Source organism: Rhinoderma darwinii, chromosome 10 (genome assembly GCF_050947455.1).
Source record: "Rhinoderma darwinii isolate aRhiDar2 chromosome 10, aRhiDar2.hap1, whole genome shotgun sequence".
NCBI classification, from domain to species: Eukaryota; Metazoa; Chordata; class Amphibia; order Anura; family Rhinodermatidae; genus Rhinoderma; species Rhinoderma darwinii.
The window spans coordinates 16304433-16325992 of NC_134696.1; the positions used below are offsets into that span (position 1 = coordinate 16304433).

At 40.5% G+C, this 21560-nt stretch overlaps 1 protein-coding gene and 1 long non-coding RNA gene across 3 annotated transcripts in view; one reads left to right on the top strand and one right to left on the bottom strand.

The window, feature by feature from the left end:
* The window catches only part of LOC142661805 (uncharacterized), a 113755-nt gene extending 102051 nt beyond the window's left edge, over nt 1-11704 (top strand). For both annotated transcript variants that reach the window (XR_012850822.1, XR_012850823.1), the window contains exon 3: nt 11611-11704. This is a non-coding gene — a long non-coding RNA (uncharacterized LOC142661805). The remainder of the gene's footprint in view (nt 1-11610) is intronic.
* Nucleotides 1303-21560, bottom strand: part of TTC34 (tetratricopeptide repeat domain 34) — a 63443-nt gene continuing 43185 nt past the window's right edge. The window contains exon 7 of the mRNA XM_075839394.1: nt 1303-3805. Within this exon, the coding sequence (XP_075695509.1) occupies nt 3284-3805 (522 nt within the window). The 3' untranslated portion in view covers nt 1303-3283. The remainder of the gene's footprint in view (nt 3806-21560) is intronic.

The following is a 21560-nucleotide window of genomic DNA, read 5'->3' on the forward strand; positions in this document are numbered from 1 at the left end:
TTGGCAGAATTTGCGCTAACAAAATTATTAATAACAGGAACGAGTTGTGATAAAAGGGAAAGGCACTGCTGAGATTCAAGCTCAGGTTATCCCGCTTACTAGACAGGCGCTTCAAAAACCGAAACAGCACCATTTATACAATCCATCCAGTGGCATAACTATAGGGGTTGCAGCGGTAGCAAACCCCCTGCACCACTTCTGTTCACAATTACTATAGTAACTGGGGCTTCTATAATAAACTACATGGGCCCCTGTTACTACAGACAACAGACTTACCCTCTCTCCTGAGTTGGGTCTGGGCGCAGCGCGCGTCCATATGTTATGACGCTATGTGCGCTACACACAACGTGATGCTGAATGGTGTCAGGACCTGCGCTGCGGCCGGGCCGAAGAGGATCCCGCTTAGGAATGAGGAGGGTAAGTATAACTATACTGCCTGCTGGGGCTCTGCATCTAAACCTCTCTAAGCAGACAGTATCACACATGATAGACTTAGATACAGGACTCAGCGGACAGTATTACATATAATTGGCTATGTACAGGGCCCAGCGGGCACTATTGCACATAATAGGATTAGATACAGGGCCCAGCAGACAGTATCACAGCATTTGTGTCAGCTGAAAGCTGCAGGCTGTCGTCCATGAAGAGAAGTTGGGGGGGGGGGGGGGTTCTTCTGCACCGGGGCCCATGAGCCTTTAGCTACTCCCCTAAATCCATCAGCTAGGAAAGGTTTTGTAGAAACTCACTGTCCCGGGAAATTAAACTTCAAGAAAATGGACTCCCTCAAAGTCGTGGCTCCACCTGAGGCAAAGATTCAGTTATCTGCCATAGCCCTCTATCTAAGCCTGGCCAAAGCAGCGTGGCTTGTTCCTGAAGTTCAAGAAACCCCTTTATTATGCTTTGTGTAGAAAAACAAAAGTATTTCAAAGATACTTACAGATTTTAATATGATTTTTTCCGGCGCCAGTCCTTGTGTAAAACGCAGGGGAGCAGTTTTGTGTTAATAGTTGCATGACCTTGGCAGCCAATCATGGCACGGCACCGTGATATTGTGTCCACAGAGTCATGGCAGGTTTGGCAGCAATCATGGCAAGATTGGCTTCCATAGTCACTATGGGTCTCATGGCACTGATGCCACTTTTCTGACATTCCCCTGACTTTTTCCATTTTAATGCAACTGTTAAGTTAGTAATACACAAATTAAAGGAAGTTTAAATGAATACTTAATATTTTAATAGTTTATATTTTACACAGCAGGTTTGTAATCTGCTACAATTGTGTGTACATGTAAATATTACATCATATATAGTACATACCCTGTAAATAGATAAAGGCCTAGTACAACCAGTATTAACATGAAAAGAGTAGCCACTGTATACATACATTACATTACTTATCCTGTACTGATCCTTAGTTACATCCTGTATTATACTCCAGAGCTGCACTCACTATTCTGCTGGTGGAGTTACTGTGTAGATACATTACATTACTTATCCTGTACTGATCCTGAGTTACATCCTGTATTATACTCCAGAGCTGCACTCACTATTCTGCTGGTGGAGTCACTGTGTACATACATTACATTACTTATCCTGTACTGATCCTGAGTTACATCCTGTATTATACTCCAGAGTTGCACTCATTATTCTGCTGGTGGAGTCACTGTGTACATACATTACATTTCTTATATTGTACTGATCTTGCGTTACATCCTGTAGTATACTCCAGAGCTGCACTCACTATTCTGCTGGTGGAGTCACTGTGTACATACATTACTTATCCTGTACTGACCCTGAGTGACATCCTGTATTATACTCCTGATCTGTACTCACTATTCTGCTGGTGGAGTCCCTGTGTACATACATTACATTACTTATCCTGTACTGATCCTGAGTTACATCCTGTATTATACTACAGAGCTGCACTCACTATTCTGCTGGTGGAGTCACTGTGTTCATACATTACATTACTTATCCTGTACTGATCCTGAGTTACATCCTGTATTATACTCCAGAGCTGCACTCACTATTCTGCTGGTGGAGTCACTGTGTTCATACATTACATTACTTATCCTGTACTGATCCTGAGTTACATCCTGTATTATACTCCAGAGCTGCACTCACTATTCTGCTGGTGGAGTTACTGTGTAGATACATTACATTACTTATCCTGTACTGATCCTGAGTTACATCCTGTATTATACTCCAGAGCTGCACTCATTATTCTGCTGGTGGAGTCACTGTGTACATACATTACATTACTTATCCTGTACTGATCCTGAGTTAAAGCCTGTATTATACTCCAGAGGTGCACTCACTATTCTGCTGGTGGAGTCACTGTCTGCATACATTACATTACTTATCCTGTACTGATCCTGAGTGACATCCTGTATTATACTCCAGAGCTGTACTCACTATTCTGCTGGTGGAGTCCCTGTGTACATACATTACATTACTTATCCTGTACTGATCCTGAGTTACATCCTGTATTATACTCCAGAGCTGCACTCACTATTCTGCTGGTGGAGTCACTGTGTTCATACATTACATTACTTATCCTGTACTGATCCTGAGTTACAGCCTGTATTATACTCCAGAGCTGCATAAAATTCTGCAGTCTTCAGAGCTAAAATTTCCCAACATTCCCTGCTTGCCCAGTGTCTGCATAATAAATATAGTATTACACATGGTTCATTCAAATATATCATAAGTGAAGATCATGAGTGGGGGTGTCAATATGCCCTCATAGGTAAAGCAATGTATTTATATTTGTGTGCATAGTTTAAGTTATGTGCAAGTCTTCTTCTTACCTGGGATGGAGCTTTCTCCTTTGCTCATGTCACCCCCTGCTGAATAATACACTATGTACAAGCTACCAAGAGAAGTGGGGGAAGGGAAGTGACAACCAGAGGCGCTTCTGCACCCCAGTGCAAAATCTGTAACAGTGCCCTCTACCTGCCATGTGCAATTTATAATACTGGTGTCTCCTTATGTGGAAGAAACATTTGGGCCCTCTCAGGCTCAAGGGTCTGGGTGCGACTGCTATCTCGGTACCCCCTAACACAAATGCCCTGAATGTATTTAAATCTGGGAAAAGTGGTTGTCCCTTATCAAGCCCCTTCAGTTATTGTCTGTATAAACTAAGCTGAATATCTTTATAACGCCAGTGCTAACTACTGCCCCCTATGAACAAGATAATTAACCTGAAAAACTTGGAGAATTTTTCTATAGTTCGAGAATTCTCCTTTAATGTTACATTCACTTTTTTCTATGTTAGATTAACCCTAATGGACAATACATCCTGACGCTTCTCTTTTAATTTTGGCTTTTAGTTTCTTCATCTCCTGATTGGTTTCATCAATCAACAATCCACATTCAGTCACTTTCCACGACTCCTCCAACAGCTTCTGCTCATAATATTTCTGTGAAACGTGACTGAATATTTGCGCCAACCTCGGCTTTCCCGGCGTATTGCTGATGGCTGACAAAGCGAATGAGCTGTCCAGGCTTAGAGCCTTCGTGTACTGTCTGCAGGAAGCTTCATCCTCCTCCTGTAATAGCAGGACGTAGCCCTTACAGCAGAAGTCCTCCACTTGTGTCTTCAGGTCATTAGCATTGTGTCTTTGGATGGCTTTGTCCATGTCCATGACGGCCCTGTGGTATTCTCCTATGTGAAGAAGGCACGTGGCGCGCTGGCGGAGGTATTTCGGGTTATTATTGCTGGCTATTATGGCCAGGGTAAAATAATTCAGAGCCTTGTCGTGATCGTTCTCCTGAGTCAAGGCAACTCCTTCTTGTCCTGCAACCTGTAAAGAAAAAGAAAAAATTAAAAACCTCAAGTTCTTGATGTGGCAGTGACTTTCTTGAGTCCAGTTGTTAAAGGGTCTATTCAGACATTTTTTAGTTTTATCCGTTTCTCAGAAACCTGGGTGGCAACCATAATGGTTTTTAACTCAAAAATTGTCACCCTGAATTTCCTGCCTTTATTAAAGGGTTATTTGGCATATCGCTAGGATATGTCATCACCCTCTGATCAGTAGCGGTCCGACATCTGGGACCTCCGACGATCTTGAGAATAAAGGGGCCACTGGATTAGCGCTGTGCCCTCTTCATTGTTTTCCCTGCACTGAAAAATTGCCCCTTTAATCTCAGGATCGGTGGGGGTGCCAGAGGTCAGACCCCTACTTATCAGAGGGTGATAAGATATCCTTACAGTATGCCTATACTTTCTGTGATGGAAATAACCTAAAGCCATAATATTAATCCCGCTCCTGTATTGCAGAATAACTAGGCAGATACGGGAAAGGAGGGTGAAAACAGAAATGGCGGCTATATTAAACGTTATTCTGTTATTGCAAAAAAAATATATAACTAAAAAATAGCTAAAACATAGACTAGTGGCTGCTGAAAAAAACAAAAACTCCATCTAGTCTGCTCAATTTTTATTTATAGAATCTTAACAACATGACAATAGAGGGAGACTAATAAAGATTCATATTTATTAGAGGTTTATTGATTTTAGGGGGGTGGGGGTGTTCTTTAAAATAGAAAGCGTACATTAAAATATGATGTACCACAATCTTGTATTGTGTTTGGTAGGTTTCTCTACAGCAACTCCGGTGGACAACATGCGGTACTGCATCTGTTTTTATTTTTCCTTCTGTTTCTATTGTAATAATTTAGCCCAAGAATTGGCCATAACTTCTACCGTCACTCGTCTTATTTATTTTTATATTCCCAAACTGCTATGTACTATTGTACTGTTACTAAAAGAAATACAGAAAGGAAGACAGGCAGCTGCTGGAAACAAGTCGAGCATCAATTTTGCTGTTAAAAGCCCTTCAAGCAGTAAGTGTTTGTCATACAATCTATAATTGCACAGCTGCACGTTCAGAAGCCTTTTCCCATCGTGATAAGATTATTTTCTGTTTATCTACGCTTGTCAAGTAGCACATTAACCCCTTCCCTCTTTGGCCACTTTTGACCTTCCTGACAGAGCCTCATTTTTCAAATCTGACATGTTTCAATTTATGTGGTAATAACTCCGGAATGCTTTTACCTATCCAAGCGATTCTGAGATTGTTTTCTCGTGACACATTGGACTTTATGTTACTGGCAAAATTTGCCCGATACATTCAGTATTTATTGTGAAAAACACCAAAATTTAGCGAAAAATTGCAAAAATTAACATTTTTCTCAATTTAAATGTATCTGCTTGTAAGACAGGCAGTTATACCACACAAAAATGTTGCTAACTAACATCCCCCATATGTCTACTTTAGATTGGCATCGTTTTTTGATCATCATTTTATTTTTCTAGGACGTTACAAGGCTTACAACTTTAGCAGCAATTTCTCACATTTTCAATAAAATTTCAAAATGCTATTTTTACAGGGGCCAGTTCAGTTGTGAAGTGGCTTTGAGGTCCTTAGATATTAGAAACCGCCAATAAGTCACCCCATTTTAAAAACTGCACCCCTCAAAGTATTCAAAACAGCATTTAGAAAGTTTCTTAACCCTTTAGACATTGCGCAGGAATTAAGGCAAAGTAGAGGTGAAATTTACAAAGTTCATTATTTTTTTCCAGAAATTCATTTTGAATCCATTTTTTTTGTACCACAGAAGGTTTTACCCAAGAAATGCAACTCAATATTTATTGCCCAGGTTCTGCAGTTTTAGGAAATATCCCACATGTGGCCGTAGCGTGCTACTGGACTGAAGCACCGGCCTCAGAAGCAAAGGAGCACCTAGTGGATTTTGGGCCTCCTTTTTATTAGAATATATTTTAGGCACCATGTCAGCTTTGAACAGGTCTAGTGGAACTAAAACAGTGGAAACCCCCCAAAAGTGACCCCATTTGGGAAACTACACCCCTCGAAGAATTTATCTAGGGGTGTAGCAAGCATTTTGACCGGCCAGTTTTTTTGCAAAAATTTTTGGAACTAGGCCATGAAAATGAAAATCTACATTTTTTCAAATAAATTGTAGGTTTAGCCAATTTTTTTTCATTTCCAAAAGAACTAAAGTAGAAAAAGCACCACAGCATTTGTAGAGCAATTTCTCCCGAGTAAAACAGTACCCCACATATGGTAATAAACGGTTGTTTGGACACACGGCAGGGCTTAGAATGGAAAGTGCGCCATTTGGCTCTTGGAGCTCAAATTTAGCAGAAATGGTTTGCGGAGGCCATGTCACATTTGCAAAGCCCCTGAGGTGACAAAACAGTGGAAACCCCCAACAAGTGACCCCATTTTGGAAACTATACCCCTCGAGGAATTTATCTAGGGGTGTAGCAAGAATTTTGACCGGCCAGTTTTTTTGCAAAAATTTTTGGAATTAGGTCATGAAAATGATAATCTACATTTTTTCAAATAAAATGTAGGTTTAGCTAATTTTTTTTCATTTCCAAGAGAACTAAAGTAGAAAAAGCACCACAACATTTCTAGAGCAATTTCTCCCGAGTAAAACAATACCCCACATGTGGTAATAAACAGTTGTTTGGACACACGGCAGGGCTTAGAAGGGAAAGAGCGCCATTTGGCTCTTGGAGCTCAAATTTAGCAGGAATGGTTTGCGGAGGCCATGTCGCATTTGCAAAGCCCCAGAGGTGAAAAAACAGTGGAAACCCCCAACAAGTGACCCCATTTTGGAAACTATACCCTTTGAGGAAATTATCTAGGGTATAGTGAGCATTTTGACCCCACAGGTTTTTTGCAGAAATTTTTGCAAGTAGGCTGTGAAAATGAAAATCTACATTTTTTCAAATAAAATGTAGGTTTAGCTAATTTTTTTTCATTTCCACAAGGACTAAAGGAGAAAAAGCACCATAAAATTTGTAAAGAAATTTCTCCCGAGTAAAACAATACCCCACATGTGGTAATAAACGGCTGTTTGGACACACGGCGAGGCTGAGAAGGGAAAGTGCGCCATTTGGCTTTTGGAACTCAAATTTAGCAGGAATGGTTTGCGGAGGCCATGTCACATTTGCAAAGCTCCTGAGGGGACAAAACAGTGGAAACCCCCAACAAGTGACCCCATTTTGGAAACTACACCCCATGAGGGAATTATCTAGGGGTAGAGTGAGCAGTTTTACCCCACAGGTTTTTTACAGAACTTATTGTAACTAGGCCGTAAAAATGAAAATCTACATTTTTTCAAAGAAAATGTAGGTTTAGGTATTTTTTTTTCATTTCCACAAGGACTGAAGGAGAAAAAGCACCACAACATTTGTAAAGCAACTTCTCCCGAGTAAAATAATACCCCACATGTGGTCACAAACATCTGTTTGGACACACTGTAGGGCTCAGAATGGAAGGAGCACCATTTGGATTTTGGAATGGTTTCTGGGTGTCATGTCATATTTGCTGAGCCCCTGTAGTACTAGTACAGTGGAAACACCCCAAAAGTGACACCATTTGGGAAACTGCACCCCCTGAGGAATCATCTAGGGGTATAGTGAAAATTTTGATCCCAAAGGTTTTTTGCTGAATTAATTAGAATTAAGCCATGAAAATGAAAAATATTTTTTTTTTCCAACAAGATGTAGTTTTAGATACACATTTTTCATTTTTGCAAGGAATAGAGAAGAAAAAGCACCCCAACATTTGTAAAGTAATTTCTCCCGAGTACGGTAACACCCCATATGTGGTTATAATCGACTGTTTACATATATGGGAGCATTCAGAAGTAAAGGAGCGGTATTTATCTTTTGGAGCGTAGATTTTGCTGGAATGGGTTGCGGATGCCATGTTGCATTTGCAAAACCCCTGATGTACCAAACAAAAGTGACCCCGTTTTAGAAACTACACCCCTAAAGGCATTTATCAAGGGATGTAGTGACAATTTAGACTCCACAGGTGTTTTTCAGAAATGAATACGCAGTGGATGGTGCAAAGTGAAAATTGCAATTTCTCCACTGATCTGCCCATTCACCGCACAAGATGTTGTGCCCCTAGAGAATCTTACCCCATAAATTGTTAAGCGGGTTCTCCCGGGCATGGTAATGCCTTACTTGTGGCCATAAATTGCTGTTTGGGCACACTGTAGGGCTAAGAAGGGAAAGACCGCCATTTTGAGCATGGATTTTGCTTGGTAATAGTTCTGTTTGGGGTTTTGCTGGTATTTCCGTTTATAATGTGGTGGCATATGTAATCTGTGCGGAGTATATCAGGGTATATGTAATCTGTGCGGAGAACATCAGGGCATAATAGAAGGGTATAATCATGGGGTAAATAATACAATTATCCATAGATGTGTGTTACGCTGTGAAGCGATCCGTTATGCGCAGGCCGGCGTCACACTGATAAACGGTTTTCTTTCTTATCCCTCCTTTGTAACGCTCTGCACCTTTTGGGGACTTTTTCTCCTTCGTAGTTTGGGAAATATTACTGGGAAAGTTTTGTGCTGGTATAATACGGGCACCCTCGCTTCCAGCGGATGTGCTATGTCCCTGCCCTTTTCTAGTTCCTAAATACTAGGGCCCTGAAACTGAAGGAATGTTCCGCTCCGGCCTGCGCATTGAGATGTTTTTCATCACCGCATTACTAGTGCCGTAACTTTTTTATTTTTCAGTAGATTGAGCGGTGTGCGGGCTTGTTTTTTGCGAGACGGGCTGTAGATTTTATTGGTAGCATTTTAGAACACATACGACTTTTTGATCACTTTTTATTTCATTTTTTGGTAAAGGAAATTACCAAAAACAAGCAATTCTGGAATAGTTTTTTATTGTTTTTTTTTCTCTGCATCCACAGTGCGCCCTAAATTACATGTTAGCTTTATTCTGCGGGTCGATACGATTACGGCGATACCAAATTTATATAGTTTTTTTTATGTATTGCGGCTTTTGCACAATAAAATCACTTTTTTTATAAAATCATTTGTTTTCTCTGTCGACATATTCTAAGACCCATAACTTTATTATTTTTGCGTGCACAAAGCGGTGTCAGGGATTATTTTTTGCGGCACGGATTGGCGTTTTTTATTAGTGCTATTTTGGAGTAAATGTGACTTTTTGATCACTTTTTATAGCATTTTTTGGAAGGAGATGTGACCTAAAAACAAAGATTCTGGCGCTGTTTTTCATGGTTTTTTTTTACCGCGTTCACCGTGCGGGATAAATTACATAATAGTTTTGTAGTTTGGGTCGTTACGGACGCGGCGATACCAATTATGTATAGTTTTTTTTATTTTTACGGTTTTTCCCATAATAAAATACTTACTATGGGAAAAAAGTCAGTTTAGCTTTATTTTTATTTGAAATGTGTGTGTTTTTATTGTTTTACCACATTTTTATTTACTTTTTTTTACTTTTTTTACTTGTCCCACTAGGGGACATGAGGGCCTGATGCCCCGATCGCTACTCTAATACACTGCACTACATACGAAGTGCAGTGTATTAGCGCTGTCAGTTATTCACTGACAGCAAGCCTATGAGGACTCGCCGCAGGCGGGTCCTCATCGGCTCCCGTACAAGGCAGACTCGGACGCCATTTTCCGGCGCCGATTGCCACAGCAACCCAGCGATTGCATCACTGGGTTGCCGATCGGGTGAAAACCTATCAGATGCTGCGCTCTATTGAGCGCAGCATCTGAGGGGTTAATCTGCTGGATCGGAGAGTAGCTCCGGTCCTGGCAGTTACAGGAGGGTGCCAGCTGTATAATACAGCTGTCCCCCCGCAGTGATAGTGCCGGCTCTGCTTCTGAGCCCGCACAATCACTGCGCCGTATATATACGGCGCTTTGCGGGAACCACCTCCCGACAGCGCCGTATATATACGGCGTATGTCGGGAAGGGGTTAATAGTCCATTGTGAATTTTGCAAAAAATTATTTGTTTAATAAAAATTTCCCATTAAGACCCATTATGAAATAAAGTGATGATTAAGCTGCAGGGAGGTGTTTAAGGAGAAATAAGGTACGCTCTACTGTAGGGGAAAAAAAAAAAGTTTGTTCATAGTTTACTAAAAAGTTGTTAGTGATGGAGAATTCAAAAATAATAATAAAAATAAGAAATTAATTAAATGTATTTATTTAAATAAATATAATACTACTATTATGTCTAAATCACATGAGCATAATACAGATCTGTGTGGCTCCATACACATAATACAGTTTCATAGATGTATATTGGTCCATATTATATCATGAGCCTACATCGGGGGTGCAGAGCTAGCAGTCATACATGAGCCCCGAGGGGGCCCAAGAGAGCCTCTACCACATAAAAATACACTGGGTCTGTTACAGATTTTGCATTGGGGCCCAAGTGTCTCAAGTTACACCTCTGCTTCAAGAAAAGAATATGGTGCCTTACAGCGGCACACGGACATACACAACCAGTATTGTGGACCCAAAGGGACTCTGTATGCTTCCCTACAGGATCTGTGCAGACAGCAATTCCATGATATGGACCCTTAGACAACCCCTTGTTATATGCCCTCTAGGGGATTTAGAGCTAGTGGAGGTCCGTCAGCTCTGAACTGTGAAAACAATGAATATATATTATTATCATCATCAATCGGTGCCCTGTAATCCTTGGTCTTCCCTATAGTTAGTGAGATGGGGTTGTCCAAACCAAGGTTCTTTAGCATAAGCAAAATAGGCAAAGCTTACATGTCCATGGACCAAAGTAGGACATTTTAGGATGAGGTTGCAATAAATTTGGGGCAAATATATGTAGAATGACCCCACTTGTTAAATCTGGAACTTTTGAAAAGACTGTAGCAGAGGGTTAGCTATTGGGAGGAAGTTTCTAAAGTTACACCTGGTCCCTTGTGTCGCAGGGGGCCCAAAAGGATGACAGTACTATAAGGGCTCATACACAAGGCTGTTTTATGCATCCCTACTATATGGATCCGTGATGCAGTGCTCTTAGACTGCTATGGGCCCATACTGCACCTTGTTTGGCATATTACAGAGGCATTGCATTGAGGGCAGGATATGGTGTCTCATGGAGGCTCTTATGGGCATACAGGTTCATGATAGGGTCTACAGTCCATAAAAAAGCAAGAACATTTTGCTTTAATACCTGTCCCGTTTTATGGTTGTCCTAGTCCATGCCTTGGCCCACATTGACTAGCGTCTCTTAGTAAGGGAGGTATTTGGAGTCACACATGCACCAAATTTATTGAAATGGAACTCAATGAAAGGCAGAAAATCAAATCTACACCTGCTATGTGAAGGTGTAGATTTGAGTCAAAAATTGTGCCTTTACCTTAATTTTCTTAATAAATGTGGTCTAAACTACGTATCCTCGGAGATCACGCCCATTTTTCTTTCTAAATTTTGCTAGTGATGAGAAAGGTCGCTGATTTTATGTGCAGTTTATGCCAAAAACTGGCGGAGGTTGCTTTGTAAATGTGGGCTCCTGTCTGTGAGAGTGCCCCTGTAGATACTTAGGTTTTTAACCTAGGAGTGGTGCTAAGATTTCTCTGCACTTGATTGTCCTGTAATAATTTCTAAGAAACGTATTTTCTGATGTGAACGTGTTACCCAGCTGTTAGCCATTAAGTCCATTAAGTGGGGTCAAGTTAACGAGCAGAGTAGTTCAGCGTTCTGCATACTTGACAATATTGACAGGATCACGTGACTGAATCGTATCTTGTATTTAATGACAGATCAAGCGCTCGAATGCCGAAATGTGCAAACTAAAAAAACAGAAATAACTAGACTCTGCTGAACGCTTTCCATCTTCAGTTCTACAATTTAAATTTCATGGTAAGTCTCCTTTTTCTCATTCTACAACTTTCTTGATGGTCCTTAAAGGGAACCTGTCATCCGGACAAGCATATAAGGGTATTTTATGGACACCTTAAAGATGTCCAGGATTATAATAAATGTCAACTTTTTTTCTGGAAACGACACCACTCTTGCCAGTATCCGGTTTTGCAAATAACCCTTATTCACTTAAATGGGGACAAGCTGCAATATCAGACACAGTCCATGGACAGTTTCTGGAAAAAAACAAAACAGATCCTCAATTTTAATCATGGACCATGGACACAATCATAGCCATATGTTCTAGACTTCTGTGATGAATTTTAGCCAATTATAACAGATCAATTGACATTCAACGATCACCAGATGTGGCGATCTACCAGAACAGAGAACTGTACCCGATGCACCTCTAAGTTCTGGCTTAAAGAGAGTGGTCCTGATTGGAGGACCCCTTAACTTTATTACCTCAACATTCCCTAGGGTATTTTACAGAGTTGTCAAATTTTTGGAAATGGTGGAAATTTTTGAAATGGATGCCCCACTTATTATTATTCTGACCACACTCCCAAAAAGTATCCTTAGTTATAACATGAAGAATATCCAGTGTTCTCAGCCTGAGTGCCAAATAGAAGTGTCGTGCAGCATCGGACTGGGGTTCCCTGGGTTCACTAAGGGAGAAGATACGGAGGGCCCGAACGACCCTAGTGCCAGGACAGTAATAACATCGAACAGAATGCCTCATACTATAGTACCAGCCACCCAGAATTGACCATAATATTGTGCCGGACACATAGCAGATACATCCATCAGCGGTTGTGTAGTCGGACGCTGCAAGAAAGAAACCCCTGGGGTACAGTGTGGCCACCCTTGCTCTATTACATCGACTTCCACTTAGAACATTTTACCATGAGTTGTCTTGTCCAAATAATCTTTTTGTGTTTTCATCTACAGAGAACTACTGAGAAATAGCATTATGTGTCAAAAACCTCGGATGTTCAGTGATTGCGGAACATAAAAAATTCCTTTTGAAAAACACTTCAGATCTTAAAGAAGTCGTCTTTGCTCGTCGGAAAAAAGTGACCTCAAGTGAACTAATCAAACCCAGAGAAGAAAAGATCCTCGTGTTAATGCAGTAGTGTAATGAGGTAGTAGCCTCTAATGAGGGGGAAGGTTAGGCTATGTTCACACGCACAACAAAAAACGGCTGTAAAATACGGAGCTGTTGAAAAACGGCTGAAAATAAGCAGTGTGAACATACACTTACGGTCCGGACTGACAAATCTGAATATCTGAGCCCTCAAATATTTTTGACTTTTAATACCAATAGTGACCTCTTGGATTAATTATCTACAACCTGTGGGTCTCCAACTGTCGGAAAACTGCAATTGCTAGCATGCCCTGACAGTCCGCGATTGACAGGGCATGTTGGGTGTTGTAGTTTCCCAAAAGCTGGAGACCCACAGCTTGGAGTCCAAAGGTTTAGGGGCAAGAGTTCAGGGGCAAAAGACCGAGAGACCCCGAAATATTCTCTAGGAGGGAACCTAATGAGGTGTTAACTGAAAGTAATTAACCCCTTGTTCGGTTTTATGGAAATAAAGCTTAATCAATCTTGTATGAATTTCTTTTAATCCAGTGTACGATAAACCAAAAAAATCTGATAATAGGGTACTTGCTCCAACATAGGACTGCAGCATAATGTGGACAAGAAGGATGGTCAATTTGTAAATTCTTCTGATTACAAAAAAGTTATAGCAGCAGATTTTGTGTTAACATTTAAAGGGGTTGTGCAGGATTAAGAAAACATGACTGCTTTCTTCCAAAAAGAGCGCCACACTGGTACACAGGTTGTGTGAGGTATTGCAGCTCAATCCCTTTCACTTTAATGGTGCTGAGCTGCAATACCAGACAGAACCCATGGAAATGGGTGGCACTGTTTATGGAAGAAAGCACCCATGTTTTTCTAACCCTGTACATAATCCATAAAATTTGAAACGCCAGCATCTTGGGTCCTATTGTTGCTGGAATAAAGGTATTTTATTCCATAACGAAAAGCTATATGATGTTTTAATATATATCATGCTACTCCCCGTTTCTCACATTTTTCAAGATCTCTGCTAGCTACTAGTGAATTTAAAGGCTGAAAAAAAAATCAGTCCTATCCTAGCCTTGCTCACACAGCTGATGGGTTTGTTACAATGTACAGTGTAGATAGTAGTCTGGGAGCTAAATACAGCATTAATGTCTCTCCTGTCCTGGATGTCTCTCAGATCTCATCAGTCTCTAGAGAAATGGGCTTAACTACATTGTGCTGGGCCCTATGCCACATGTTTGAATGGACCTCCAGATCATACATAAAAAAAAGCATTTAATCACCACTCCTTGCAGAGTTATATAGTTACATAGTTACATAGTTACATAGTTTGTACGGTTGAAAAAAGACACATGTCCATCAAGTTCAACCAAGGGACGGGAAAAGGGATGAATCTAAATTCTACACATTGACATAGGAGCTGATGTTTTTTCGTTCTAGGAAATGATCTTTGCCTTTTTTGCAGCATCTCCTGTCCCTGCTGTGACCAGCTCCTGCGGTAGGCTATTCCATAGATTCACAGTTCTCACAGTAAAGAAGGCTTGTCGCCTCTGCAGGTTGAACCTTTTTTTCTCCAGACGGAGGGAGCGCCCCCTTGTTTTTTGAGGGGGTTTTACATGGAACAGGATTTCACTATATTTTTTGCATGTGCCATTAATATATTTATATAAGTTAATCATGTCCCCCCCTTAGTCGTCTTTTTTCAAGGCTAAATAGGTTTAATTATTTTAATCTTTCTAACTTAGATTCTCCATGCCCCTTATTAGCTTCGTTGCTCTTCTTTGTATTTTTTCATCTTTTCTATGAACTGGAGCCCAGAACTGAACTGCATATTCTAGATGAGGCCTCACTAATACTTTGTAAAGTGGTAATATTACATCCCTGTCCCGCGAGTCCATGCCTCTTTTAATACACTACAATATCTTGCTGGCCTTTGAAGCAGCTGATTGACACTGCATGCTGTTATTTAGTTTATGATCTACAAGTACACCCAGATCCTTCTCAACAAGTGACTCCCCCAGTGTAGCTCCCCCTAGGACATATGATGCATGCAGGTTGTTTGTACCCAGGTACATAACTTTACATTTATCTACATTAAACCTAATTTACCAAGTGGACGCCCAAACACTGTGTGTCCAAATCGGCTTGTAATTTATGAACATCTTCCATAGACTGAACATTACTACATAGCTTGGTGTCATCTGCAAAAATAGAAATAGTGCTATTAATCCCATCCTCTAGATCATTAATAAATAAGTTGAATAATAGTGGTCCCAGCACTGAACCCTGGGGTCACCACTTATACCGAGGACCATTCAGAGTAGGAATCATTGACCACAACACTCTGGATACGGTCCTTGATCCAATTCTCAATCCAATTACAAACTCTACTTTCTAAACATATAGTCCTTAATTTACCCATTAGACGTCTATGAGGGACAGTGTCAAATGCCTTTGCAAAGTCCAAAAACACTAAATCCACAGCGGCCCCTCTGTCTAGGCTTCTGCTCACCTCTTCATAAAAACAAATCCGGTTGGTTTGACAACTTCTGTCCTTAGTAAAACTGCTGGTTGTCACTTATAATGCTATTATGTGTCACATACTCCTGTATATAGTCCCTCATGCTCCTTTTGTCTTCAGAGCCAGACATACAAGACCCCCTGCCACATCAGGCCCTGGCAAACAAGTTCTGTGCCGCGGCGCATAGAGGGTCCCGATGGCGGGCAGCAATAGGAAGTTGTAAGCGATGCATCACATAAAGTCCTGATGCTGCCTAGCGTCAGGACCTTATATGCACCAGGACACAGACCCTGTGTGTCGGGCCTGATATGGTACTGGGGTCTTGGGGCACAGCAATCAGCAAAAAAGGGTTAGGGGAGAGTTTCAATCGGATCTGTGTCCTGAGGACGCGGATCATGTTGAACGCAGCACTCTCTTGGGGATATGGGGCGGCTCAAAGTCGCACCTCTGGGACTGTGTTCGTTACACCATAATGTGTTGGGAAACTGCATCCTACAGACAAGCGATACTTGTCCTAATGGACACAGGATCATACAATCAAGTAGCAGAACAATTTCACAAATACAATTTTTTTGGGGAAAATTTTGTTTATGACATAATGGTAAAAACTCGAAATCATGGAACACAGCTGTATCAAGCAGGAGAAGTCTAAAGAGGGGTTGTAAATAACGTCTTTTATTAATCTCCAGAGGATTGAGCAAAAAATTACAGCTGAACAGTGAACATGTCCATTGTGGCAGAACAGTTCAATCCTAGGACACAGATCCAAATCACAAAATATCTCTCAATGTTAGATAGGATTTATTTACATTCCCCTCTATCCGGCCTAGGTACCCATTTAAACATTTAAAAACAATTCCTCCAAAAATCCCAAATTCAAAAATATTTTCTAGAGTTGTCCTCTTCTATCGAAAGATCTATCCAGTTAGATCTTAGATCTTGGGGTAATTTCTCCAGAAGTCATCCTAATATATGTCTAACTGTGCCTAGAAAATATGCAAAATGGACCACATGGCCCGCTTAGAGGCATTGCTATAAGGGGTTCAGAGGAAGCAGTCATACGCAGGTCCTGATGCATGAGGAGTGCCAAAGGACCCTCTGCCACAAAGGACACTTCAGTTATGCCCCTAAAGCCTCCTTTGGGGCAAAACGACCAATGTAAAGGAGACCCTAGTTCAAGATGTCTCCATCCTCTCTTTCTTATAAATGGCATGAATAGATGCAGGGATCCTTTCAACAAGATCCAAATAACCAAAGAGTGGGGGGACTTGCCCAATGATGCCAACACCCCACTCTCCTACAAGGCATGGAAAGGGGGAGAAGATAAAGTAGACTAGGGTACCAGACCTCCTTGCAAGTCATGGAGCTGGGTAGTATAAATCAGCATGAGGGTTACTATATATTTTTTTCCTCTTCTATTTGTCAGTTTTTGGGATGGAAAGAATCAAAAATATCTCTACATATTTTTTTTTTTTCTAAAATGTATCAAATCTACTTAGCAGGATTATATACAAACCACAAAGTGTTCAGCAAACATATTTCCACATAGAGCGTTGCTCATTTCCCACCTCACTAGTGGTTACACAATGTTTCCACAAGAACAGGGCATTGTGGGTAATTCCACACTCATAAAGCAGTGATTGCATTTCATAGACAGAATGACACTGAAAGACCACACTGAAGAGGTGATGTTTTCATTATGCGGTCTCATTTCTATTTCGGGAATGCTCGCTCGGCCGTTTTTTTAGACACTTATTATCAATGTTCTGCTGACCTGTGTCACAATAAAGATGTCTCGTAAGCATTAACCGTTTGCAGATGTGTGAAGTGGATGACAATTTCTTCACTTGATCAATTTGGGAGGTGGAGATGATTAATTGCATCTTTAGCATTTGTCAGGAGTCATCACATGAGGTCATCAGAATAAGATATGTGATAAATAAGCAGAAACGTAAGATTAGAGTATGGAGAGGGGGGAAAGCATCCAAGTGTTCAGGGTAGAGCAGAACACGCAAGCTAAACTGTTTCAAATTGTAGATAGGGGGGAGCACACAGGGGAGGGAGAATCATATAGGCTTTCAGATTAGAGATGAGATCAAATAGTCCGGCACTGAGTGTAGATAAAAATATCACATACCAGTTTCCTACTGGTCTAAATATGGGAAGGGAACTGATGTTGCATTATTAAATTCCTTGTGTTTGCACAAAGTAATTTGCTTTGTAGTATTAGAACATTTCATTAGGCGTTGTAGTAAAAGTTTTTCAGATCTCTTTTGTATTAGTCAATAAGTTGACTCATTATATCTATGCATTTATTGCGGTATTTGTATTTTATATACGGTAAGGTAATAATCATTCAGTGTTGACTTTTGAACCACAGTGATAATGTAACATACAAGGCACTCTGGTATCATTTGATTAGGGATTTTTTCATAAATGTTGTGTGGAGTTTTGTTAAAATAGGTTATAATTAAGAGCACAGTTAATGCTTGAAACGCATAAACAGTTGTTTTAAATTTTCCATGTCATGTTGGTTTTATTATTATTATTATTATTATTATTCCTATTATTTGTAATGACAGGGATAGGTAAACGAACAAGTGAGCCCTAATCTACCCGCCACTCTGTCCCTGCCTACTTGCAATGACCCGCCCTAGGCGACGGGGTACAACTGGGCGGCGGTCCCTACACTCAGTAAGTGCACGAGACAAACATACAAGGGAATACAAAGCAAAGGGAATGGGGCAGTTGCCCACGGCAACACCGTGAGCAACAGAGTGGTGAACGAGCCAAGTCAAACCAGGAGAGCACGAGGTACCAAACGCAGAGCAGAAGAGTAGTCAGTAAGCCAGGGTCAGTATGGAGCAGGATCAAATAGTTAGGAGCTGTAGCTGGGCCAGGAAACCACACGGAAAGAATCACAAGCAAGGAGGAACAGGAAAGGCAGGTATAAATAGACAGAGGGCGGGAGCTAGCTCCGTCTGGCCAGGCTGCGATAGGCTCTCCCACTCCTAAGCCTGCCATCCTGAGTGGTGGAAGAAGGAGTCAGTCTCAGAGACGTAGATTCAGGTGTAGACTGATTACCTATGGGAGTTAACCCCGAAGCTGTGCCTGGCAGATCCTTTACATTATTATTATGAAATCCAACATATAATTTTCTCTACTTAGTGTAATGACGGGGTAGGGAGACGGACAAGTGAGCCCTAATCTACCCGCAACTCAGTCCCTGCCTACTTAGGCGACGGCGTACAACTGGGCGACGGTCCCTACACTCAATATGTGCACGACAGACAACACAAGACAGGGTACACAGAAGAGAGGGAAGTGGGGCAGTTGCCCACGGCAACACCGTGAGCAACAGGAGTAGTGAACGAGCCGAGTCAAACTAGGAGAGTACGTGGTAACAAAAGCAGAGCAGAAGAATAGTTAGTCAATCAAGCCAGGGTCAATATGGAGCAGGTCAATTGTAAGTAGCAGGAACAGCAGAGCCAGGAACCAGAGAGAATCACAGGCAAAGGACAAGCAGCAAATGAAGGTATACATAGACCAAGGGCGGGAGCTAGAACCGTCTGGCCAGGCTGTGATAGGTTCTCCCACTCCTCAGCCTCCCAGCCTGAGTGGTAGCAGATCGAGTCACTCTAACAGACCTAGGCACAGATGCAAGATGATTAACCACGGGCGTCGACACAGAAGCTGTGTCAGGCAAATCCTTTACACATAGAGTGCGGACTTTTTAATTTTGGACTTGTAACTTTTATACACGGAGGGAGGACGTGCACCTGTGGATGTTTGACTACAAGCTAATGAACAATACTACTAGAGCCAGGTGAGCTACGTTTTTCTGCCTATCAGTGTAGAGGAGAGAAAACAGTACAGGGATAGAGCTGTGCTGATACATGAATAGTAGTGAAAGCAACAGCATTCTGGAGTTACAAATCTCACATCCAACATGTAGTACTGAGAGGGACACGTCCACATGAGAATAGTCTGGAACTAGGAGCAGTTTCCAAACTGAATATTAGGGGGTTTAAAAATTTATGAAGAAATGCAGATTGCAGCCTGAAACAGTAACTCCAGGCAAGCATCTTCCAGTAGCACATGGTATTTTAGGAGTAGTGTTTGTCTGTATCTCTCTTATCTATTTATCATATATTTATTATCCATCTTATATCTATCTATCTATCTATCTATCTATCTATCTATCTATCTATCTATCTATCTATCTATCTATCTATCTATCTATCTATCTATCTATCTATCTATCTATCTATCTATCTATCTATCTATCTATCTATCTATCTATCTCTTAATGCTGCTTTTACTGAAAACAATGGGGTAGTAAACAGAGAAATGAAATATAAATTATGGAGGACATTAATAATTTGTCAGTTCTTAAATTAATTGTCATCCAAAATAGCAAGGTTACTCCTGACTAACAAACTCAATTTTTCCAAACTTCAAGAGATTCCATGTAGTCGTCTGATGCCAAATGTCCTCTGAGCCATGTTCTCACTCATTAACACTGTGATCCTCCGGGCTATAAATATCTGAGTGCGGAAGATGTCAGTGCGGCCATGGAACATTGAGAATTGGCAGGAAACACTGCTGTCTTTTTCCTCAACTTAATTTACAATTTCACAATCATGGTCGCAATAGATGCAACAATTATCAATAGCAATTTGACTATAAACAAAGATCGTAATGTCTAGGATTCAATTGCATGCCGCAAACTCTTTCCTTTGCTCGAAACAGGTGTATATAAATATATATATATGCATGTGCAGCAATACTCAGATGGGAAATAATTCCCATAGTTTCTGACATTGGACTGATAGCTAGATAGAATAGATGATTAATTAGGTAGATAAATATATATTAGACAATTGTTTAGATAGATCTCATTTCTCTCGTATGACTCTATCTATAGATATGAGATCAAGACATATATAGATGAGATAGACAGACAGACAGACAGACAGACAGATCAATAAACATGAGATAGATAGAATGATAGATAGATAGATAGATAGATAGATAGATAGATAGATAGATAGATAGATAGATAGATAGATAGATGGATCAATAAACATTAGATAGATAGATAGATATGAGATAGATAGATAGATAGATAGATAGATAGATAGATAGATAGATAGATAGATAGATAGATAGATAGATAGATAGATAGATAGATAGATAGATAGATAGATATGAGAGATAGATAGATTAGATATGAGATAGATAGATAGATAGATAGATAGATAGATAGATAGATAGATAGATAGATAGATAGATAGATAGATAGATAGATAGATAGATATGAGAGAGATAGATAGATAGATAGATAGATAAATCGATAGATAGATAGATGTGAGAGAGAGATAGATATGAGACAGATAGATAGATAGATAGATAGATAGATGATAGATAGATAGATAAATCGATAGATAGATAGATGTGAGAGAGAGATAGATATGAGACAGATAGATAGATAGATAGATAGATAGATAGATAGATAGATAGATAGATAGATAGATAGATAGATACGAGAGAGAGATAGATAGATAGAGAACACAAGAAAATGGCGACAGAACTCTGCGAACACTAATGCCACCTAAACTGCTAAATATAAATAAATATGCATTACTGCTAAATCTACTTACAATTGGGAGGTTCTTAGTGCATATTTCAATCAAATTGTGTGAGCCCACCTGCCACGACAAGGCGACCTCTATGAGGTAGGAACCTACTCTGCACATTTTGATCAATATGTGATTCCAAAAGATTAACAACTCCACGATTACACCATACTACCCTGGGAGAGTATTACAAGGCGAAACGGATACCGAGAGGTATGCAGTCTAATTTAAGGCCAAATCTTATTTCTCAAAATTCTACTTTTTGCACAAAGTTTCAACAAATCTCTAACAAGTACGCATTGGACATGATATTACTCAATATAGAGTTCCAACAACAGGAGATAGCCACTGTTACATCCAGTCTGAGTACAACCGAGGTTGCTTTATGTTCCTTCTTACCAGCACAAGATTTTGACAAATTTATAACTGGTTTAACCACGTATTTGCAAAAATATAGAACTGAGCTTGAGGAGGTAAAGAGGAGGAAGTGGAACCGAGACGCGGATGACTACACCAGGGGACTTATCTATAATTGGCATTTTGAGGACAATAGATAAGGAGAAGATAGATGGGAGACAATAGGAGACGCCGCAGACCTAA